General features: G+C 35.9%; 1 protein-coding gene across 1 annotated transcript; it reads right to left on the reverse strand.

The window, feature by feature from the left end:
• Nucleotides 1-694: 694 nt before the first annotated feature.
• LOC142353441 (phosphatidate cytidylyltransferase 2-like) lies at nt 695-25,720 on the reverse strand. Its single transcript, XM_075405683.1, has 8 exons — nt 25,462-25,720; nt 20,294-20,622; nt 14,788-14,860; nt 9,166-9,395; nt 8,596-8,664; nt 8,237-8,284; nt 7,641-7,912; nt 695-1,484 (listed from the first exon to the last, which is right to left on the reverse strand). The coding sequence occupies exons 1-8, from the start codon at nt 25,622-25,624 to the stop codon at nt 1,259-1,261; spliced, it is 1,410 nt and encodes a 469-aa protein (XP_075261798.1). The 5' UTR covers nt 25,625-25,720; the 3' UTR covers nt 695-1,258.
• Nucleotides 25,721-25,751: the final 31 nt, after the last annotated feature.

The following is a 25,751-nucleotide window of genomic DNA, read 5'->3' on the forward strand; positions in this document are numbered from 1 at the left end:
GCTGTTGATATCATTACAAACAACAAACCCGCACTGCTATTTCCCATCTAACATCCAAACAAACTATTCCTACCAAAAATTTCAAAAAAATTGACAAAATTAGCCAAAAAAAAATTGTCTTAATGCGCACGTAATGGGGGAAGACATTTGGGTGTAACTGAATTCGCATCGGCGGAGGCTGCCCACAAAAATGAGATATTACTCGTCACTTGTTTTCTGTGTCCTACTATATTGCACTGAAACGTGGGCAATACTAGCTAAAGACCTTGCGAAACTGGAGGTTTTCCATATAAAATACCCGCGGAAGATCCTCCGAGTGAGCAGGTGAGAAAAACTGCTCAATAAAGACATCCTGCTGAAATGCAAGACCACATCCACCGAGAATTGACCAAAATACGGCTTAAATGGATTGGGCACACCTGCCGCATATCGATTGGAGATGTCACAAAAGCGCCTCGAATAAAACCTGGGTCTCGCAAGTGCTAGCTGACGTGAAGCCTCTACACTTTCTACGCCCCCCCCCTTAACGTCTTTCGAAGTTTACCCTTTTCAAAAACTTAAAGTCATCGCGAGAAAACATGTCTGAAAACATCTATGCGAGACACCTTTTTTACCGGCGTAAAAAGCAGTTCCAGAAACAGCTTCCAGAACCCGCCTTGGACGGCGTCAAGTGAGTTATAGATACAACTACATATTAAGCAGCAAAAATCTATTAAATAGGATATTAATTTTCATTAACTGATTGCCAAGGAAATAAGCGGAACATAACAATGCTTTACTTCTGCAAACTCTTCGATCCATTGACACGAATTGCTCTCAAAGTACTAATTTCTACAAAATCCTATGTGCCAGTAAGATAGGCGGCGGGAGGAGTAGAATCGATATTCTGTTTTGCATTGTTACATAGCAACCTGATTCAAATGAAAAACTGATATTTGGGTTTCATAAGGAGCATCGATAAAATTCCAGATTACAAATTCGAGCGCTGCAAAAAAGAGCAACAAGTCCCCTAAATTTGTTTGTTTGAGAGCAACAGAAATCCTTTTGGAAATAAATTGATGAACAAATAGTACAAGAACCTGCATGGAACCATTTGAAACTAGGCTAAACTTGGCCCAAATGTACAATAGCAACGAATGTAAGAAATCCAATTTATACATCTATGAAACGCTCAAAATTACTGCTAGCTTATTCATGGGTGAGATACTCCAAGTACGTGATAATAAAGAATACCTCGACCAATCAATGTCGCGTGGCATTATACACATTGAGCAGAGGTACATGATTGTTCATTGCAGACTTCCAGACCACAGAGCAGTCCTTTGTCCAGTAACTCGTTCTGAAGAAAGGAGTACAGCTGCAGTTGGTCAGAGTCACTCAAAGTCAGGGCCAGATTGTGCAGGTTGATCTGGCCATGCGTAGTGCCAATGAAGTTGCGAATGTACACGTAGACAAAGGAACCAGCAAGCAGCTGACAGTCGAACCTACAATGCAAAAGATAGTCAGTTGGTTTCTAACACTGTTTTACATTGACAGGATGTTGCAGTAACCATGCGTAACTTCGGTTCAAAATAATAAAATCAGATTTTTGTGAAACTTGTCAGACTTTTGTGAGGCAAATTGCAGGAAAATAGCCGCCATTGATTCCCATAACCCCCATTAGGATTGACCGTACAGAAAAGGAGTAAAAAAAATTGATGCGCGAAAAATATTTTAAATTGCGAACTATTTTGATTGCATTCCATCCACCGTTACACACTCTTGCCTCTTATTGAGAGGATACAAGGGCTAGTATCAAATCCAATTATAGACGGTAAATAAGACTTATCAGAGCAATGTTCAAGAAGCAGACATCTAAAATTGGGCTTTACATGTTTATCCTGTTTCTATTCTTGATTTCGTTTTAATGACTCCGTTCATTTTAGATAGCTTTACTGGGCAGCTCTTTAAAAGCTCTTTAAAAGTTACTTTTTAAACGCACTTTAAGCAAAATGAGTGAAGAATGAAACAAGCCCGAAGAAGTTAAACATAGCCCGCAGATTGCCGGAATAGCTGCGAAAGAATTTGAAAGAAGTTAAACATAGCCCGCAGATTGCTCGAAAGAAGCTGCTGATATTAAAGTCTTTTAATTGATTATAGAGTTTGAACAGGTGTCGAATATCTTTTACAAAATTAAGGAGGCTGCTTTTCACTTTAAGCAAAATGAGTGAAGAATGAAACAAGCCCGAAGAAGTTAAACATAGCCCGCAGATTGCCGGAATAGCTGCGAAAGAATTTGAAAGAAGTTAAACATAGCCCGCAGATTGCTCGAAAGAAGCTGCTGATATTAAAGTCTTTTTTAATTGATTATAGAGTTTGAACAGGTGTCGAATATCTTTTACAAAATTAAGGAGGCTGCTTTTCAGGTGTACGATATCTGCTTAGAGTAACTACAATCACATTGTCTGGTCTTTAAGAAGCACCTCAAAAATCGATTGATTGATCTCATTCACCAAGCCTCATTCAGAACTCCAAAGCTTTCATTATTTTGAGGAAATAAATCAATTCAGTGGTCTCTTACGGAAATCCTGATTACCTCAAAGTCGTTTAAAGACTATTGATGCTAACGGATAAAAGGGTTGAAGTCCACTTTTTCTTGATTCCTGCCTAAACCTTTAATAAAACATAGCCGGCAGATTGCCGGAATAGCTGCGAAAGAATAGACTTGCGTGCCATATAATAGAGATAGAAACAGATACAGATCTAAATTGAAAAAAAAATCGACGCCACTCAAAAAACTAGGCTAAAAAACATTCAGCGATAAATCAATAAAGGTTGTTAAAATTCATTCCACAGAAGCCTCTTATTAGGGACCTTTCACTGCACATATGAGTTCCTTTGACCTTAAACAAATTCAAATTAAACCTAAGTTTTAAAGTGCAAAAGTCACTTTATTGAGTGAGGTAAGTCACGTATTGTCAAAATCTAATCACGCAAATAACATAAAAACTTTCGCTAAAGCGAGTGAGAAATGACGTCACGAGCGCGAATGCCGTTAGTGAGAGGAAGAAGTCATTCAGAAAATTTGACTTTTTCAGCTTTGCTATGTGAACAAATGTAAAACGAAAAAAGAGCGTCAGAGGACGAAACAAAAAAAACCAAGAGCACCGCAATATAGCTACGCTCAGCTTACAGCTTCGCAGCTATAAAAAGATTTCACGCAAAATGTCGAAAAAGCAGCAAAATAAGGTAAATCGAAACAAATTTTTATTCGACGAAGTAAACTAAATAACCGGAACAATTCCGGAAACGACTCGAAGATAACAAAGAAAAAAACCATTCTACCTAAACTACTCACGTTTTAAAAACAAAGTTCTCAAGAAATTAAACTAAAAAAAAACTAGAAAACAAGAAATAATTTTATATTACAAGGGCACATAACGTCAAAGAAAAAATCATATAGGCAGTTAAAAAATCATATATGCACTTAAAAATGATAATTGCAGTTCAAAAATCACATAGGCTGTGTATTAACTTATTATCTAAACTTCGGTAAGTAACGGGCGTGTTTTCAAATCCTACAGAAGGCAGTAAAACAAAACAACCAGAGAAAAAGGCTACACGGCCCCTAAAATTCAGCAAAATAGCTGAAAAACATTCAAATCGGCAAAATAATCATATTAATGACCAGAAACCTACAAACCAATATCAAACAACCCTAAAAATAAAATATCATAATCAAACTTCTAAACCAAAAAAAAATAGAAAAAAAACTTGAAAAAACGGCACGTGAACAAAAAAATTCGATCGCTTACAGATTTTTTTTCACACCTCAATTTCTCTTTCTCTCTCGAAAACAGCGGTACAAACATTCGCAGTCGCTATCTTAAAATAAGAGAGCCTGTCTGCACTTGGCGAGGGTGCATGAAACTAGGGGGGTTGGGACAAGAAAACAAGAGCGGGGGTATAAGTGAGGAGGCGGCATCCAAGCAAGTAAAATTTTTCCTTCACATTGTCAGTTGACGAGGCGTGGAGATGGGGGTTCGCTCAAAAATAATTGCTCTTCACAGCTTGAATGTGTCTCAGAAGTTTCGCTTTAGCAGATTATCCAGCCCCTCAAAACAGTCAAAAAATTTGTTAGTCAGACGGAAAATCGGTAGAACAAGGAATCAGCAAATAGTATAAGAAATCAATTGATTTGAGAGCAATCAGAAATCAAAGACAATGACACAACATTAAAGATGTACAATAAATCTACCACATAAATGGAATATAAAAATTTAAGCCAACTACTGATCTGTTTGAGCCTTCAATTAGAAAACCTCAATCGCCGAGAAATTGGCAACAAAATTCAAAAACTGGCAACACCACTTTATCTGCAATACTCCTCTTCCTAAAAACAATGCAATTCTCATATTTATCAATTGGTCATTTGGTGTGTGAGCTCAGATAGCAGAAATAAACGTATAAACATAACCGACTAACGTCGGGCGAATTGCTCTCAAACGACCGGCGAGCGGTTGGCTTCGTCAGTAGCTAGTCACGGGGGGCGGGGGGGTGCACCGGGGGCTGATGGGGGGGCAACACTGGGTTGGGGGGGGGGGCAACAGCGCGGTGGGGGGCGGCGGCAATAGTGGGGGTGGGGGGTCAACAGGGGGGGGGTGTGTGTCAACCTCTAAGAACCGCCCTTCACACCATAAGTATAAGTCTCCAAAACTGTTTGAGCTGAAAGGCTCTAAGAACACTTAATGCCCGCTGGGCGCTACCCGTTTTTGAGGACAAAAAGTCAAAAGCGTCAGACGAAAAATTGGTCAAGCGAAAAATCGCATAAAAAAAGACCGACAGGACTAATATAATTGCTACAAACTTCGTTTGAGAGCAATTAATAATGAGCTATATGATTGATTGGTTGGAATTCATTATGAATGATAAGCCAAAACAGGATAGAAAAAAGACGCCGTAATAACTAATAGTTTCGGAAAAAACTTCGGCTGCAAACCTAACTGAATTGAATTTAAATGTCATTATAAATTGTTTTTCCTACAAGTTCTATTAGTCACACAGGGTGGCTGAATCAATTGCAACCGAAAATTTTATAATTTGGTTGTTTTTGGCTATCTGACACACCAACAGTTCATTCCATTGATTGCATCAACGATGATCACATTATCCTATTCTAATGGAACTGACACAAGAACGAAAATAAGAACATGGCGCCAATTTTAAGCACAAAAATAACAAAACCTAAATAAAAATCCCCCATAATTCTATAATTAACATGATGGGGGCTATAAGCCATCTGACCACTAATCTGGTGTGCTATAATAGGAAACAGCCGAAAAAATATTAACCTGCAGAACTGCCAGCGAAAAAGTTCGATAACATTCATTTGCTTCTAACTGAAGGGGCGTGAGGTGAGCGAAGCGGTTGAGGTGCACCAGGTGTGGGGGGCAACGGTGGAGGGGCGGCCTTTGGCTGCACGGGGCCACGTCCTTACGGACTGAACGACGTGCTAGGGTGGGGATAGGGGGTGAAGCTCAATTAAACAAGAACAACATTTAGAATAGATTAGGTATGAATTTGAAAAAAAAAACGATTAAAAAGTTGAGAACATAAGTCAAATTGCCGCACATGAACCAATATCGAGAAAGCGAATTTTTTGTTCCAGTGCTTTTTCTCACTATTAAAAATTTCACGCCTCAAAACCACTCGTATTTTTTAATCCCACTCCCTGTTTTAGCGGCGCGACCAAAATCACCACAGAAATTGTTGTCAAAAAGCATCAAAAGGTGTCAATAGACATTTTAAGAAACAGGACCTTAATAATTTATAAGGGAATTTTAAAAAACCAAAATCATCGATATTAAAAACCAAGAATGTAAAAAAAAAAATAGCTCCACGCAGTTATCGCTATTGCAGATATTAATTAACATTCAAATACATTGATTTAGAAAAGAGAACTTTTAAGGAAAGGAATTATCCCAGCAAAGACTTTCAATTTTATTGAAACTGCATATTTTTGAAACCTATGAATGAAAGGTAAAGCGTACTATAGAAAAATTAGCACCAGTTGTGTAGATTGTATAATTGTATAAGCATAGCCGACCGATCTCAATTCACTCGAAAAAAATATTGGACCATAACACACAGAAGAAACTTAAATGTCGCCAGTCTTTTAACACGGATATCAAATGACGTTGAGTCGCAAAAGTCATTGACTGAGCAAAGGTAAAATATAATAGCTATTCTATAATCAATTATATTATTTCAAGCCATGCGGCCTCAACATTCTCCTTTTCTCCAAAAGAATAGTCAAATTGTTCTCATAAAAAACGGTGGCACAAAAATCACAGACAAATGAATTAAAACGCTTCAAGCTTCCTCTTTGATTGAAAAAGAAAACTGAACGTCGAGCGAATTGGCCTCATAGGACCGGTTGGGTTCCTTAGTACACAGCTGGGGCCCAGAGATGCTAGCATTGGGGGGGGGGGGGGGTAGGAGGGCTGGAAGATAAGGGGGTCCAAACCGCCAGGTGGAAAGAGGGTGGACTAGGGGTGTTGAAGGTTGAGTGGGGTGAAGACGTGTGTGTGTGTGTGTGTGTGTGGGGGGGGGGGGGGTGGTGACTGAGGGGTTAAGCTTTCAAGATTACCAAAAGCCCTTGACACCATGAAATTGTCTCCGAAAAACAGTTTTGGCGAATCGCATTCTTAGAGAGTGGTTAGGCGTAAGACTCTAAGATAACATGCCTTCCGAGCGTTACCTGCTATCCCGCTTTCAATGACTAAAATAATTGCTACAAACTTAGTTTAAGAGCAATTAAAAATAAATAATTGCGCGAGGCACCCAAAAATGAAACTTGCGATGAACATTCTAGAATAGAAGCCGAAACAGTCAAACGACATAACCAGGACACATTACACAACAGACGACTAGTGTCGGACGAATTGCTCTGGAATGACAACCAGGGGCTCGCTTTAATTCTAGCGTGTTGTGGGAGGGAGATAGTTGCGTGGTAACTACTATGACTTTGAAGTGGAAATGAAACCCATTTCGACGCAATTTTTATTTCACTTACTAGTACGCTTCCGTGAATCTGAAAGAGCGGCTTTAAATTTGAAAAAAATTATATCACCGCAGAAATTAAGATCACGCAAAAAGTTACACGAAAATTCAAATTGCTGAAGCCTGAGAATTTTCTACAACAAAACTGCAAACTGTCAAACAAAAATTTTGTACGAAAAGGACAGACACGTTTACGATAATTGCTACAGAAATTTTTTTTAGAATAATTAATCGCACAACTCACCTGAAGACCACACAAATGACTGAAAGAAATAACTCAAAGCACATTAAAAAAAGGCTAAGAAGCCGCAAGAAAGTCGGCACAAACTTCTCTTTTTAAATACAGAAAATCAACTTTACACTGTTGAAAAAAGTCAAGCTAAAAAACAGCGCGAAATGCAATAATAGTAAGAAAAAGCAAGAAAAACACAATATAGCAAAGCTCATCTTACAGTTTTGCAGCTATAATCAGAAAACAAAGACACTGTTGCCATTAAAAAAAGACATTCTATGATAATTTATCTTTAACTAACAACAGTCATCATTACATCAGTTAGACAGTGTCATAAATTAAAATGATGTCTATCTAGCTGTCTGACCTGTCCATGAGTCCTCCATGTCCAGGTAGAACATCTCCGAAGTCTTTGACCTTGAATGCCCTTTTGAACCCACTGGCGAAGAAGCCACCAAACGGACCAACTATGGACACGAAGAGGGAGATGATGAGAGCGTGTCCTACGAATGGGTAGGTGGTAATGACGTCACTCTTTGTGAAGTACCTCAGAGAAGAATCCGAGATGTTATACTCTTGCAGTGTGAAGACATAATGCCTCTCGCAATCGTACGAGATCTCATGTGTAGTCTCGTTGAACTAAACCAGCACAGTAGAATATGGAGACTTCACTTTTTCACACTTACTACTCCAAGAATTTAAAGTTAATTAAACATTTTTAGTAGTATTGATCAAACTTTTAACGGGGATCAAACAGATTAACGGGATCTGACCGACACACTTCATCAAGCCCTTGAGTCAAACATATTATGAAAGTCACAACGGTTTTAAGACTCGGGATTTTTTGAAAAAATCTTTTAGCGCAAATTCAATTTATTTAAATGTTCACTCGGCGAGGGCTTACCATTAGATAACTCAAAAGACACGATTTTTGAGTTTTCCAAGAAAGAAAACAAAACTTACCGAGACAGGACACACCATCGAGTCGTAATGACAAAGCCAGTACGCAAGCTAAAAAAACACATTTCAGTCAACATCAAATAAAATGAAAACAATGAGCGATCGGATATACTTTCCATGGTAAGTCTCAAAAAATTGAAACGCAACACATACGGTCCAAATATCGACTTTCAAATGAAAATACAAGACTGACGTGAAAATTCGGTGCTTCTTCCTTTTAGCAAAATGCCTACTATAGTTTTGTTATAGTTCCAACAACTACAAGTTCCAAACTTGAGCTCTGACCCCTTGGACTCTATCTAGATGCTCCGAACCGTTCGCTCGCGACTTTCAACTTTATGCGACTGACTACACATACTAACACCGACAGCCAACAGGACAGTAGAGAATGCGCCTCCTATGAATCCCTCCCACGTCTTCTTAGGCGACAGCTAAAACACCAGATAAGTTGTAATATTTTGCATCTGTTCTGGATCCCCAGTTACAAAGCTATTCGTTTTAGTGGACTCTATTATGTACAACGACAAGAAGTCTCCACGAGGATGTAAAATTTATCGCAAAAATCGCGAGGGGGAGGAAGGGGTGATCAGTATTTGCTCTTTACACCATGAATTTATGTCTCATCAACATTTTCTTTGAATAGCATACTTGAGACTAGAACGGCTAAATGAGAACGCCTCAGCGACCTTATGCCCACCGGATTCAACTATTTATTTCATTTTTGAGGACAGCGAAACTCTTCGAGATACTTTGGTTCTCTCTAGCCGTGTTGCCTCACTCGAATTATTTACCCTTACTAACTATTTATTGTTTAGCAGATCATTACATCTGGACAGGAAATTAAATGTATGCCCCCGATTTAAATACCTCGAGTTCAAACTCGAAGAAACTTGTTTTTTTTTCGGAATTAGTAAGAAATTAGTAAGACTAACGGCGATGAGCTTGGTTCGCCCCAGGAAGAAGCCAAACATGTAAGCCATGATGTCGTTTGTGATGACGGAGGACACTGGGAGTAGGAACCAGACCATTCCCGAGAAGAGGTTGCTCACAATCAGGTGAGACTGAGTAGTGATGATTAGAAGGACCAGGTGGGTAAACCCAAACATTGTGAACTGGCTGAAGTATGAACCCTGGCGAAGGGACAGAATGAACGCCACAAATGCTGAAACGAAAACACTGATGCAAATGTTCAGAATCAGATCTGTGCATATCAAGTCTCAATGGTCGCTGAGGCATAGCCATGGCCATTAAGTATGAAACAATCACAACCGAAAATGGGATTAAATTATCCGCTAATACAATCAAATTCTTGGCAAGATATTTCTAGTTTTGCAAGATATGTCAAGATCATTGCATGTTTTATCAAGATGTATCGAGTTTCTATTCAGAGGGCAATAAAATTTATTATTGGTTATTAGTCATAGTTATTAAAAATGACTGCTAAATCCACATTCAGTTTAACGGTGTCAGGAAAAAATACCCAATACCACTATACCCAATGCGTTTTTTCGTTCAATAATCCGACTACAAATTACCAGTCGCTGTTACACTTTAAAACATACGTGTAATCGCGTAGGCTAATTCGTACTCGGATTATTGAACGAAAATATCAACGTGCATTGGGTAAATTGTCCTGACACTATGTTAAACATTTACATCAACATTAACGACAACGTTAACAAATCACATTTAATTGGAAGTTTAAGCAGACTGATAAATATCATTTGATGAACTTAGACAAAACAATTATAAGATTAAATCATCAACCCAACAATTGCCTAAATTAAAGCACCCACATGATGTACAAAGTACATTCACAAACAATAATTTTATTTCCATTTGAAACAGAAAAACCTCCAGAGTGCGAAGAAAAATTGGTTTTGTTAGTATTTCTATTAATTCTATCAGTAGATTATTCAAGTTTTTATTTGCCATCCTCGTGAACGAGAGCTCACCATTTTGTTCGCAAATGATTCAAACCATAACAATGTTTTTGTGCTCACTGAGTCGTGAAATCTCAAGGTAACGAATCGGGCCTCCAATTAACGATGTCAACGAACGGCACAATTCTTTCTTTATCTTCCAAAAAAATAGTTATTTTTTTGTCTCAAGAAAGTATATTTGGATCTCAATAAAAATCTCTTGCACCATTTGTATTTCCGAAAAAAAAATTCCGGTCAAATTTTTAAGATTAAGAGCCCATACTTCACAGCATAAATCTATGTCTCCTCAAAACAGTTTCTGTGAAATATTTAGTGCTAGGCTTTAGGCTCTAAGAGCGCTGCTCACCCACCTGTTAAAAGGTTCGGACGAAAATAAGCCATACAAAAAATCTCATTAAAAAGACCACAGGACTAATATAACTGCTTCAAACTTCATTTGAGAGCAATTAAGAATGTACGGTACGCAGCTGTTCATTGAACTTTGAAAATCAACAATCAATGTACTTTGAAGATTAAGCTGATAAACTTTCAGTTCCGTTTCCATATTTCGAGACAGTTCAATAGATTCAGATTAGGCTAGAATATTCTATCCATTTTTCCACTGTCACTAGCTATTAAGAAGTTTCAAAGTAAGCCAATTTTCGAGATCTGGCGATCACAGCATTAATCAATTTATTGAAATGGTCAGACAAATTCAGCTGCAAAGATCATCAAATGTGTCATTTAATTAATTGATTTCAAAAAGGGAATAGTCAAACAAAATTAACATAAACAAGGAGACTCGTTAATGTGCGTTCGCACATGATGTTCCGACCCGAGCTCATCTAAATTTGACTTAATTGTCAACCAAATGAAGAGATTACAAAAAAAGATGTTTGAGTTTTAAAAAAAGTTACACAACTTGACTCCTAATTGAACTACATAATTCTACGCCTCATTACAGCGCCATCGAGATCTGCCATTAAAGAGACAAAGTGAAAAAACCAACAAAATAAGCGAAAACGAAAATTTCACGGCAAAAACTCAATATCTAAATTTGAAAGCACCTAGTAACAACGTCAAAATGCAGTCAGATAAAACCATAACTACACAAAATTAGTTGTTCCTAACTATACAGCAGATGGCTTTCCTTAATGAGACTAGGTAGCAGCAAGTCGACAAAGAGATCGAATAATTAGGCGAAATTCAAAAATTAATCAACATTTTTTTAACCAAGAAATTTCAAAAGTCTTCAAAATAATTAGCTTTTAACAAAACAATCGTTGATAAATTTGCTAAAAAGTTAATAGGACCTGTCTTTGTTAGACTCAACCATAGAAACGGACTAAAGATACAGAAAAATTACAAACGATTTTCGAAAACGCATAGTATTGATACCATTAAAATCATCAGCTATTATCTGAATATTGTATTTTTAATTCAATTGTTATTTATACAGTATAAATCTGAGGACAAATCAGATTATACTGTATAAATAACAATATACAGTATAAATCTCAGTATAAATCTGAGGATTTATACTGAGAAATTAAATAAGTTGACTTGGGCCAGATTTGAAAACCATTGGGATCTGTTATAAAGCAATTGTGCTAAAGAAAAAAAAACACAAAAATTGACCGCTCAAAAAACGTTTAAGAAAATGCACGTTGTCCAACAAACAAAACATCAGTGACGACATAATATCAGAAGATATCTTATTGTTTGAAAAAAAATTGGATGGCACCTCTCAAGGATAAAAATAAGTTACAAGTTGACGAAAAGAACAATAAAAACTGAAAAGCTTGAAAAATCTTTTGAATATGTATAATATCATAAAGATTAAGACTATTCACTATAAACTGACTGCTACGGGTAACATCATTCATTCAATCCTCAATTACAAGAGCGGTCAGCAATTTACGGCTCTAACTACAGAACAAAAAAACAGTCAAACATAGCAAATTCAAGAGAAAAAATGAGCGAAAAAAGCTTTGAAGGAAATAAAAAAAACTTTTCAGTAAAAAAAACTCTTCAATTTTCAAAAAATTTATTAACAGTCATGAGATTCTTTTTTAACAATATGACTTCAAAAAATCAACAAACCTGAACAAATACAAGAGTACCACCAGAAACTCGTAGCATCAACGCCAATAAATCCAATAGCTTTCAACGCAAGTCATAAAATACGCTTAATAATGCCTCGATGGGAAAGCAAGGATGTTTGTCATTCATAAGTTATAAAAGACAATACAACAAGTCATTGAGTATGAAAAAGACAGAGGCAAAAACCAAAAATTAGTTAAGTACGAGAAATTGTCGAAGCAATTTATACCAAAGGCTCTTCTCTGATAGTAAACTGTGTCTATGATCCGTTGAAAGTCTTCCCTAAGACAATGGGAACTATCAGTATTAGAATAATGTGATAAGAATTCTAAAGGAGCCAAAGATAAGAAAATATCCAACAAAAAAAATTATGAAAGCTCGTGGCATTGAAGTCGTAAAACTAATAGGTAGAAGATAATACCGCTAACCAGATTAATTTTTGGTTGCAGTAGAAAGAAAGGGTGTCCTGTCAATAGGGAGACTGACTAACGGTTCACGAAAAAAGTTTAAGATTGTTTAATGCTCAAAAAAAACATCAAAGCATTATTTTTTTATTAATTTTGAAGTCCAAACATTCATTAAATTTAATAGATTTCAACAGAAGTCAACAAATACGCTCAGATATCATGCATAGGTTATCAAAAAGACATCACAAAAAGTCTTATGACTATGAAAACAACAACAAAAACAGGCAAAAACCTAAAATTCAGTAGAAAAGCGCGAGAAGTGTCGAAGCCATTCAAACCATAAGCATTTCTCTGAAAACTTAATCTATGATTCATTGAACGTATTTAAGCCAACGGGAACTATCAATATTAAGATAAGGCGATGAAAATTCAAAAGGAACCAATAATACGAAAATATTCAAAAATTAAAAGAAAACTGGGAAATCTTGCTGCATTGAATTCATATAACCAATAGTTAGAATAAACCGCTAACCGGATTAATTTTGGTTACTATAGGAAGGAGGAGGGTCCTGTCATCACTGAGACTGACTTACAGTTCACGAAATTAAGTTCATGACTGGTTGATTTCGAAATTTTATTTTTTACGTCTTAACAGTCATTAGCTATCAACTCAAAGCACTAGATGATTTCACTTAAGGATCATTACGGAAAATATGGCCCTTTTAGTCATTGAGTCTATGCCATAGGACTCTAAAAAATTAGTAAAACCTCAAGAAGAAAATCAAAACTTCATTTAAGATTACGAAAAGTCAAAGTCGAAGCCAAAAAATATTAGCAAGTCGTTGAAAAAAAAATTTTGTTCATTGGGCTTCACTTGGCTGTAAATGAGGTTTGTCATAAACGGAACCTTGCTACGAAAAGTGACTAGTCTCTAGCTGACTTAAAAAATACAAAAAAAAAACGAAGTTTTCTGAAAAAAGCGCTCTCAAATAGAATTCGTTTTTTTATAGTGAACTTCCCTATGAGACCAGAACTGGTCTTTTTATCGCCTTTAGTCTATTATAAAGACAACATTGATTCATTTTGTGGCGTCAAATGTAATTTTGAAAAAGTATTTTAGAAAATATCCTAATTTGGAGAAAAATTACTCTAAAAGTGAACAAAATCATGCCAAATATCCCGTGTTCACACAAAACTTCAATCCTCGATAACTCCTCGAAATAACGAAGTTCAAAAAAATCGTTTTTTTTAATTCTGCGGAACGAGCTTTTTAATGATACTACTCAATTGTCTGAACAAAAAAAATACCCATTTGAGTATATAGTTCCTCCCCCTCCCCCCACAAGTGGGGTCGGAACAATAACTGACGGAGGACGAATTGCTTTCAAACGACGAGAATGGAGAGGATGCTGTGCTCACTACGGTAATACATAAAAGCTACAAGTCTTTAAATAGAACTTGCTTTAGACTACGCCTAAGATGTAAATCGAAAACACGGGCGCACGAATCAATTTGGGCGCACTTTCGAATTGTTGTTCTTCATTAGTAAATAGCCGACAACTTAGTTCAATTACTTAAAAGTCAGAACGAGAACCATTTAGATCTCGCAAAATCGAGAAGCCAAGCGTCTCGAGAAGACAAAAATGGCATTCAAAAAGACCAACAGGTCAAAAAACATAAACCGACTATTGTCGAAAGAATTGCTCTTGAACGACAGGCGAGGCAATTTAATTCAGGGGCTGTAGCCTAGATACATTTTTCTTTAGGGATGCAAAAACAGTTGACCACGCCAGAATTCGAACCATAGACCTACCATTCCCTCACCAGAAGCACTGCCTACTCGTCTATCACTCACTCGTCTATCATCAGTTTTTATTTTAGCAACAAACTTTAATTTGGAGTGAGAACAATAGATATCACTCAACACTGAAGAACGAAAGCGTGAAAATGTCACTTTAGAAAACAAAGAATGTTCTAGAAGAAAAGCGCAAAAACGGTCAAGCGAAAAACTTTCATAAAAAAACGAACACGTTTACAATAATTGCTATGAACCTCGTTCAAGAGCAATTAATAATTGCTTCACTTTGTTTGAGATCAATTAATAATCGATTAAGATACAAACCTGTTAGATAGAAGCAGTAGGACACGAAGCTGTGCTTGGACAGAATTGTAGAGAGAAGCGAATTGAGCACACTCTAAACAACACACACCCACTCTCACCATTCAAGAAGAGAATCTTTCCCTTTATACCCCCAGTGATATATTTACGGTAATTGAACTGAAGGCCTATAAGCTCGCTCTATACCAACTAAGGTTGGTACGGATGAGTTAATGGGAAAGACCGTGAGCATCAGTAGACATCAATTGTATTAAACTGTCTCAGTATTACTTGCAACCCGATCCAAAAAAAATCGGTTCTTTCCCATTGTAGCCCACTTCACTAACTCACTGAGACAGAGCCGGAAGCAAACTATATTGGCGGACTGTATGTTAAAGGAAGAGGGAAGTAAATTAGGAAGGACCCGTCATTTCGATCCCACCCCACCCCCCCCCCCCCCGCCACACGTTGGTAACAGTTGGCTGTTGTATATAACGATTTCAACGAGAAATTGATGCTGATGGATTAATCTTACAAGCCAAATTTACATCTAGGTCATAGCATATTTTTAAAAAAAAAAACAAATGGTGAACAGCGCGAAGTTCCGACACGTAAATCAGAACCTTTAAAAACAAAAAAGACTCGCACAAAATTTTGGAAAAATCATTCAAACCTACGTAATAGTACTAAAACTAATTTTGCATGAAGAAAACGATTAGTCTACTGGGCAGAGTTAAAAGGAGGCGAAGCCAAGTTCAAAAGAATCCCAACACTAATCAAAGAGGCATCAGTGATTCTGTATTTATTTTAAACTACCCAGCCACATAAGAAAAACAGAGTGACTTCTCAAGCAACAGTATGTTGGCAAATTCCGGGGCAGGCAGTTGAACACTATTTTTGCTAAACCAAGAGTATTTCATAGCATGAAAATCGACAAAGCATTTAGAGTAGATAGTTCATCATAAAACTTCTTACTTCAAAGAACCGAAGTGTTTACAATTTACAATTATTTCAAGAGCCGGTAAACCGTTAAATTTTGATACGTACGAAAATTTAACGACTCTGATTGTTTACAAAATCAAAATCGTAAAAATTTCAAGTGCTTGCCGAAAGACTAATAGAGAAGAAACATTTAATGAGTTAGTTCTTAACTTCATAATAGAAATAATCTAGTTGGCCACATTAAGTGCCAGACTCGAAAATACTACTTATTTTTATGTAGCATATTATTCGGTCAAAAACACTACTTAAAGTGGTAACGATATACGGTTTCTGTGGTGATTGGGTTAAAACTATAAATCCAAGTTTTGTTGAAACTAAATTTTAAATTTTCAGATTTGATTAAAAAATTCGGAATTTAGAGATACCTTATCAAAATGTCCGGTCCTTGTGGATCTATACATACCAACGCCTACTTGGTGTTTCTCGAGACAAGAAAATGGGAATTTGCTATGTGCCCTACAGATAATTTAATAAAGCACGTTGAGAATCTCAACTCCACAACATACTGAAATCGAGAAATTTTCGATATTGTTAGTCGAGAAAGTTTCCTTAATTCAAATTACAAAGTTCTGATTTGAACCAGTTTCATTTTTTTGTACTCCTTACGGTGCGCCTCGCATGACAGCAACATCAGTAGAGTGTTAGCTGTGTGCCGTTTTGTAACAGTAATGATAAAAAACAGCAAATAGATGGTTCTGAAACAATAGCAGAACTACTATTGCAAGTACGAATTAATTAGGGCTGCGCTTCGTTTCAACTCTGCTTCTTTACCCCTTCGTGGTCCTCGTTTAGTCAAGTTCATCAATGCTTCATTCATTGAGGGTTGTTTACCCAATATACTCAAAGAAGCGAAAATAACACCTCTGCACAAGGGTGGTGCCAAAGAACAATCGAATAACCATAAGACCCATTGCATTATTGAATACTTTAAGCAAAATTTTCGAAAGAGCTATGTTCAACCGGTTTTACATTCTAGAGAGGTTTTCGTTCTTGTTGGAAAACCAATTTGGATTCCATAAAAACGGCACTGTAGATGTTATCGCAAAGTTCACGGAATTAATCCGATGACTGGACACAAAAATCAATATGTTCTTCTTTTTTGGATCATAGCAAAGTACGTGATTCTTTTGATCATGACATTTTATTGAATAGGCTTCAATTTTATGGAATAAATCAAAAATCTCGGTTGGGGATAGGTTTTCTGACAAATCGAAAACAATGTGTTGCAACAAGTAAAGTTGCTCCATCTTTTCTAAGCGTTAAATGCGGTGCACCTTAGGGATCAATCTTGGGCCCTCTTTTGTTCGCAATCTAGATAAATGATCTTCCTCAATCTTGTGAACATTTGAATGCTATTCTTTTTGCAGACAATACCAACATAACAGCGGTTGGTCAATAAAAAGACAATATTCTAGCAGGATCCTATTCGTCTTGCCTCCTGGTTGCAAGTCCATTAACTGTGTCTGAATACAGACAAAAAATTTAAAAAAAAAACTTAAAGTTCAACGGTCTTAAGAGATAGTTTTAGCCTATTCTGCTCAGTAATAAAAATCAGCCAATTTAAAGTCCCTTGGTGTTTTCTTAGATAACAAATTGTCGTTTAATGCTCACACTAATTTGATGATGAAAGAACTAAGTATGCAGTGCGGAATTTTATCAAGACTACGACACTACGTGCCTTGTGAAGTTCTGTTAGATTATTTCTCTTCAAATGTAAGTCTATCGTTTAATATGATGTACTCATATATGGTGGAGTGAGTTTCAGCTCACTGGAGCCAATTCGAATACGACAGCAGAAAATACTGCGTGTTATATGTTTTAGGGAAGAAAAGATACGCAAGAAGATGTCATAAGGAATGGTTAATTTCTTACAGTACATCAACTTCACATCTATGGACTTTTCACATCTATTAAAATTTGTTTTCCGATCAGTTTAAAATTTGAATGGTGATAATGATCTAAACAGCTGGTCTTCGTAATTAGATGCTCACACCTATGCAACACGCAGATCAGCTAAATATCCATGGCCAGGTCTAAAGAGCTGCTATGATAAACCAGCTCTGGTTTTTACTGATGCAATGCATAGAATTCGGGACTCGTATATTTTATCTAAAGAACTCGTCAAAAAAATTTTGGACCTCTAGCCCCGGCTGGGACGCCTTCCTTTAGCGCATGTCCCGTCACACTTGATGGCAGGACGCAGCAAATTTTGAAACGGTCTTAGCTTCGCTAGAGTCGAGACCTCGTTTTTGATATCAACAATTTACATAGAATTTTCTCGACAAAATTGACAATTTTTTGGGGGCCTTCAAATTCAATTACAAATTATAAGTATGGTTTTTGTAACAGGGCAACGCGTGGTGGTCCGAATGGGTCCGTACTTTGTCCTCTCATTCACAAGTCATAAACAGTTGTTTTATTTTCATAAATTACTTTAGTATATAAATTACTTTTCTATACTAAAAACACAGAAACTTTATCTCTCTCTCTCTCTCTCTCTCTCTTCTTCGCCTCCTGGTAGACTTATCAATTCGTACATGCAAAAGTAGTTCTCTAATTGCTTAATACACCCACTTAAATAGACGAAAGGGAGTCACTTCTCTAGAACCATTTTTAAGTAAATTGAGGAAAACAGTAAGCAAACTGCTCTACTAAACCAAAATTTTTCAAACCAAGAAATTCAACTCGGCACTCAAAACAAGGAAGCAAATTCGAAGTCTCTACTTTATTAAATGAGAATCAAAGAGTGATTAACTTGCAATCAATTAAAAAGAGTGACCATACAAAAACTTTTCATTAGTACAAAATTGTGTAGATTCTTTTTTACCATATGACAGAAATCTATTTTTTTCCCTGAAACTTCTAGTTGTTGAATATATTTTGGGTGCTTGCTTTGAAAATCAGATTTAGACAAACTTTACATTAAAATGTCACTTAAGACTGAAAAATAGTTGATTTTGTTACTACCTCAAAATAAGCTTCGTGAAATCTCAATTTTCTTGCTGATCAAAATTTGACGCAAAATTGATGCAAAATTTTTCTATCTTTTTTTGTACTGTTCTCAGAAAACTAATCTCAGAGGACGACAAATTCATTAGTAATGTGTACCATTAGAGCAATGTAATGTTTTAGTACTTATTAGGTAACCATCCATATAATGTTACCCGGCTGAGTTCAGTTCTTGGACGATGTTATTAATAATAAGATACGAGCAACAGTGAGAGTGAAAACAAAATTGACAATGATAGTGAAAAGAAATAAATTTACATGACTATCAAACCCCTTCCTTTATCTAAACCCCTCAACCAAAGGGGCCGGATAGTTAAGGTGTAATTAAACAAAGGGACACAAGTTTGAACAACACCAATACTGATTGACTATAGACCTGGTAGTTTAGATATAAATTAGTTGTAATAGTTTTAGTAGTAGTTTAAGTAGTAGTAGTAACTGAGATAGATGGAAAGATGAGTAAACAAACTGGATGAAAAAAGCCAGAAGGGAACTGTTTCCTACCACCCCACCTCGGAGAATGAACGAATTTGTAGTTTACAAAAGCGTGTACGCACCAAACTTCGCATTTCACATTTATAACGGTCGAATCCACATACTCATAGGCGGAGAATGAGGGAACGGGCTGACATATTATCCTTAGAGGAGAAACCCGGTTACATATGATCATATATGGTATAAGGGGTGGGCGAGGAAACATTTCCGGTAGAATAAACAGAATGTGAGAAACAACTGTTGATTAGCTGAACAGCAGCAGTGATTTACTCACATTGGGCTGAAATGAGACCAAATTCACTTTATTATTATTATTATTATTTTGACATTATAATTCAATAAATTTACATTTTTACATCAACTTTATGATGCGAAGGTAGTGATGTTCGTGTCTGGACAAAACAGTCCCAGACAAAATAGCCCTAAGAAGGAAAATATTCCCAAACAACATGACAGGGCTCAAAGAAGGCTGACAAAAAGTCTTAACATCCGAAATTTGATTTGAAATATTATGTATTAAATGGATATTAATTTGTAATAAAACAAATACTAGCACACATTACTTTATGAGGAAACTAATCTAATTAAACCATTTGCTTCAGGTTTCTCAATTACATTGAAAAATTTGCAGGTCACTTAACGTAACGGTGTGAATACAATATATACGAAAATACTGGTAAGAAAACAATTGACTAACGTCGCACGAATTTCTCTCATCAAACGAATGTCATTGGCTCGACTTTTAAATGATACGAGGACTTTTTGTGACCCAGCATTGATTAAAAGTGGGAAATGAAACCACTTTCGGCTGCTTGAAATTACGAATACCCAAGACTAATTTAGTGAAAAACGGTCAAGCAAGAATGCATAAAAATGCAACCGATAACAATAATTGTTTAAGACTTTGTTCCAAGAGTAATTAAACATATAATACATTAATTTCCACCTGAAGTTGTTCATGGTAATCCAATTTTTCACTACATTTTCAACACTGACCATTGTAGAATGTATTTAGACGTTTTACCTTTTTCATGAGATAGTACTTGAAGAAGTTTGATAGGAAGTCGCCGTAGAGATAGTAGTTGAATGTGAAGAGAAAGTACCAAGAAAGGGTTCGGAACCAGGGCAAGTTGTACGTCCTGTAAACCTTGTACCCAATTGTGATTATCTCATTGAAGCAAATTAACTGCACTAGGAGGACTAAAACTGATAGGGGAATGGCCCCTAGTTGTACTATCAACACAAACACCCCAATCAAAATCCAGGTCACCACAAATCGGATCCAGTAATTGCGATACTTCTTAGGAATCATGTCTGGCATCCTTTCCTCGATTGCAGCGTCTGTATTGCTACCTGTCAAAACAAAACGAAAGAATAGTTTCACAGTAGAAAGTCCTCATCAGGTTTAATTAACAACAACGAGGCTCGTTCGTTTGATCACTTCGCACAGTTAGGTCCGACTTTCACGCTAATCTTAACTACCTACGAGCATCTACTTATTTCATGAGTAGTATAACTCATTTCTCTAGTTCAACGCTAATTATTTTTCAATTTCAAAATCAATTGAATAAACTATGGTTCAAAAAAAATGTCCTTTCCATAAAATTTCCAATTTCAGATTAATTACATCTCTTAGTACCTGAGTGAAACCAAATTACGCAATACTCTCCGGTATATGCCAATTATTAGTTCAAAATGACAAGTCTGGTTGAAAAAAAATTCAGTATAAAAGCAACATTGAAAAATGTAGCGCCTCTGTTCATATAATTTAACTCCGAAAATTTCCGCTTGAATGAGTACCTGAATTACTAACTAATAAACAACTAAGCATAGCTAGTACATTGTCAGAAAAAAAATTTGATTGCTTTATAGACATGCAATTTAAAAAAACGGAAGAACACAAAGGGTCAGGATTTTTTGCACTAATTGCTGCAGACATGTAGTCACGAAAAAACCTGTGGTTGAAAAAATATATACGAAAATACAATCCTAGGAGTGAAAAACGACGCCACGCATATATCTGGGTCAAAAACTTGCATAATTAAGGGCACGAAAACCTGACATGAAGTCAGTGTGAGCAACGGCTCAAAAACAACTGGTCAAGTCCTGAATTACAGTCCGAAGAATTCTAATTAATAGTAGGCCTCGATATACATTTTCATTTGAAAAATATCAAAAAATTTTAAATAAAAATTTCCACACGTGATTACCATTCAGTGTCTTTGATCGGAAGAAAAACAGGTGGCAAATAACAGCTAGCTCAATTTTCGCTTTTGGCAGCTGTTATCAAATAAGCTCCAACTGCAGTTCTTGACTAACCCTAAAAAGTTCTTGATTAACCCTTTTGCAGTTCTTGACTAACCCTATAAACTTGAGAAGAATACATCTCATGTGTGTTTATTGTCAATTGTTAAAAACGACGTAATTTATGAAACGATTTACGTGCGCCAACCCTAAACATCTAACTTATCAGCTCAAGGTGAATGACAATTTAAAAATAAAAAGCAAAACACAGAGCGATACACAGCTACGTATCCCATATTGTAATAGATCAAATTCATTTAATTTAACGAGCATTTGAAACGAAAGAAGAAACCTTGTGGAACAATTTGAAGATTTCAACAATGAATTTCTCCACCTATGACCCGAATGCAATCCTTTCATTTTAAAAACATAAAAGCTATATTCAATATGTTCAAATTTTGCTTTTGTGAAAATTTGAAAAAGAATGATAGATTAGAGTCTGCAAAATGAATACACAGAAAAATTTGTAATCTTATTAATTCAAAATTTCTTTCGGAGAAAAAAAATACCTTAGAATTGATCTTGAAGCAACAGTGAAACGCTGGACAAAGGTAAAGCCTGAAAAAAATTTATTCAAAATCTATTTAGTGAGTTGTGAAGACAGATTTTTTCGACTTGTTGGGACCAAAAATTAGAGTTAACAAGTCTCTGAGAAAAAGTGGAACACCAATTGACCGAAAAGTTCAAAATTCTCGATTATTGTCAATTTTCTCAACAAAAATACTGTTTAGTAACATCAAAACTTAAATAGGCACCTAAAAATGCTTAGCAATAGTTATCTATTCGATCCCAATGATTGCAAGGAAACAAAAACAATTGGCAAAAAATTGTTTAGGAAGCATAAAACTGCGAAATGGCTGAAAATCCTCTGAATTTTTATAGGTTTAGGCACCATTTGAATATTCCCGTGTTTCAGTGCATAATAATCAATATCATAAAGGTCTCAGTTTCCCTCTATAATAGGTTTACCTGATATTAGCTTCAATTCAAACCGCAGTCTGTTCCACTCATGAGGAATTGTGTGACTAATTGATCTTTTTCCCAAATCATTTTTAACAGCAGGGATTCGAAGTTTGTATACATACTGGGGTCTTGTAACTTTATCATTATAAAGAATAAGGGAACAAGGTACATTGTAACTCAGAGGATGATGAATTAAACGATTTAAAGAACATGGTTCTGTACAGGTAACCTGTGTAGCTGCTTAGGAGCCTTGCGGTTGGTGTTCCTTGAGGTTAAATTACCAAAAAAAATATATTAATGACCAAAAAATGAAGCACTGTCAATACAATCTTTTAAATCACAAGCATATCCCAATTTGGTTCAACACTCAAACCACGCCATTTTTTCTCGCGTTTCTTTTCCTGCTTCAAAACTTCTCAAATACTCCTCTTCGAATCGTTAGAAGGCGAGCGCCTAAATAACAGCTGATAGGATGACGTCGGGCCGCTATCAAAACATAGCTGCTAGATTTTCAAAAAATAGCCGCAATAGCTTCGTAGACTTGCAGTCTCAAAAAGATAATAAAAGAAACAGACCCATAAAAAAACCGTTTTTAAGCTTTTTATGTTATTTTGATTAAGAATCTGTTTAACTTATTGCATCGTCTGATAGATGCCCTCAAATACCTTTCAATTAGAGTGACATGCACACACTTGACCTCATCTCTCTGAATTAAAGTAAAGAAAAGTCGATTTCAGCGTGAGGAAGTCATTTTTGAGAGTGAAGTAAGTCATATGTGAGCAAAAACTTAATCACGCGAATGAACAGAAAAACTCGCTCCACTAAGATTGAAAAATGACGTCTCATATGCGATTCAGTTGAAACTGCACGAACAAAAAGCAGATTTGAAGTGATTGTGACGTCATATGCTCGTAACAAAATCTTGACGACGAAATAAAAAAACATAGCAGGACAAGTCCTGACTTACAACTCAAAAAAGTTTCATTGACTAAACAAAAACTAGACCTAGAACGGACTGTGTCTGAATTGGGAAAACCATATTAAAAAAATAGATCAAAGCAAAAAAAAAGAAAATCTATGTCAAAATTTCGCAAGCTAACAAAAAAACCACTAGCCAGAAATGGAATTTTGGCTCAAGCAAAAATCTAGGCCTAGAATGAACTATTAATGCATTGGAAAAACTATTTAGAAAAAATTCGATCCGAAAAATTGAAAAAAACAGTAATAATCAAAGTGAAATTGCCATATGTAAACAAAAAACCACCAGCGAGAAAGCGAATTTTTCTCACTCTACCTGAAAATTAGAGCGAAAGAATTTCAGGCCGCAAAACCATTCGCTTTTTCGGTCCATTTCATGTTTCGGCGTGATTGTTGTGAACAGAAAACTTGTGAACTGAAAACATAGCCGGAAAAATAACGGAAACGACTCGAAGTGAAAATCCACTTAAACGCCATCCACCTACTCATCGACAAAACGTGCTTCCACTTATTTATGTTTACATTTAAAAAAATATTAAAAAAAAGTAAAAACAAGAAAATCAAATCTGTTAAAACAGGATTAAAAAATCTGATCAATTTTTCTCAAAAATTGAAATCCCGAAATAACTATCTCCGCCAAAATTACTTCATCAAAACAACTAGTACCTACTAAAACCACTTATGATAATTTTTTCAAAATACTTGAAGACAATTCATGAAAAAAAATAAGCTCTTAAAAATAATTTGGACTAATAAAAATGGAAAAAGTTAATAATTTTTTTGAATAATACAAAAGCACATAAATCCAAAGAAAAATTTCTTTCTGTCGATAGGGTGCCCAGATGCTCTCAAAACAAAAGACAAGTCATAATAGGTTAAGAAACTTGTCTAAAAACAGAAAACGAAAACCTGCACAAAAAAAATTAATTTGTTCCAATTTTCGCCATTTTTTTCATATTTCTCAACAAAAAATGCTTCAAATTCACAAAACTGTAAACAATTGTTATCTAAAAATTGCTCAAGTAATAGGAGTCGTTTCAATACCCATTCGAGACAGTAAAACAAAAGAATCGTCATAAAATTGAAAAAAATTAGACCAAAAATCAGCAAAATACATGAAAAACCTCCGATTTAGCATAAAATTCACGTGAATTTCCAGAAACCTTCAAACCACTATGAAAACCCGCCTAAAATAAAACAGAATCACAACCAAACCTCTTAACCAAAAAAATTGGAAAAAAAACTGCTTTGAAATGCCGCACGTGAACAAAAAATTTGGCTCGCTTACAATTTTTTTTCACACCTCAATTTCTCGCTCTCTAGAAAACAGCGATCTGAACAAAAAACCACTCTCTTTTCGCTCCACTCTTCATTTTGTTCAGTAACAAAATCACTCCAAATTTTTTCACGTGTTTTATTTCCCGCTTCAAAATTCACTCCAATAAAATTGATTTAAAAAAGGACTTCTCCAAAACTCCTCTTCGAGTCGTAATAAAAAGACAGCGCCCCAATACAATTCAAATTTTTTAAATTGTAAAATACAAGAGAAGGCTAATAGTAGCCTCAGCTATCGCTTCGCGGCTATTAAAATAACGGTAAATTTATACCTCCCAAAAGTGAACGAGTTTTAAATGCCTGCAGTACAAAACAACTAAAGATAAGAAACATATCAAGCTTAAACCAGTCTCCTGATACAAATTTTCACATTTTTTTTAATTTGGACAAAACGACCTCAAGAATCACTTTTTTCTGCTAATATTTTCTTAGAAATCAAGCGTTATTTCAGCCCTCTATTTTTGTTAATGAAAGTAATTGTCTCACCTGTGATCAAAAAATATTCACATGTATGAACTATAATTAACTCCTTTGATGAGAATCAAAAAAGAAATCGCGTGTAAGCTGTTCATTTCTTCCGGTTCTTTTTTATCGAAGGGCGTTAATTCATACCTGTTGGCTTTGACTGGTCTTGGTCAAGTTTGGTAAATTCATCTGGTGTAATCTCTGGTTCATCTTCTGCTTCTGCGGTTTGATTTTCATCTTCTGCGTTTGTTTGCATTGCGTCATCACTGGCATTTACACGCCTTCTCAATTCCGAATTTTTTTCACTCATGGCTGCAGTAATCGGTAAAATACAGCCAAACTACATCTGAAAATTAGATGAAGATTTATAGTTGAGATTTCATATCTAAGTTAACACGTCAGATGAAAACAGGCTTCTTCTAAGCATACTTGCCACA

Source organism: Convolutriloba macropyga, chromosome 14, assembly GCF_964194025.1.
Source record: "Convolutriloba macropyga chromosome 14, txConMacr16.3, whole genome shotgun sequence".
In the NCBI taxonomy this organism is placed as follows: domain Eukaryota; kingdom Metazoa; phylum Xenacoelomorpha; order Acoela; family Convolutidae; genus Convolutriloba; species Convolutriloba macropyga.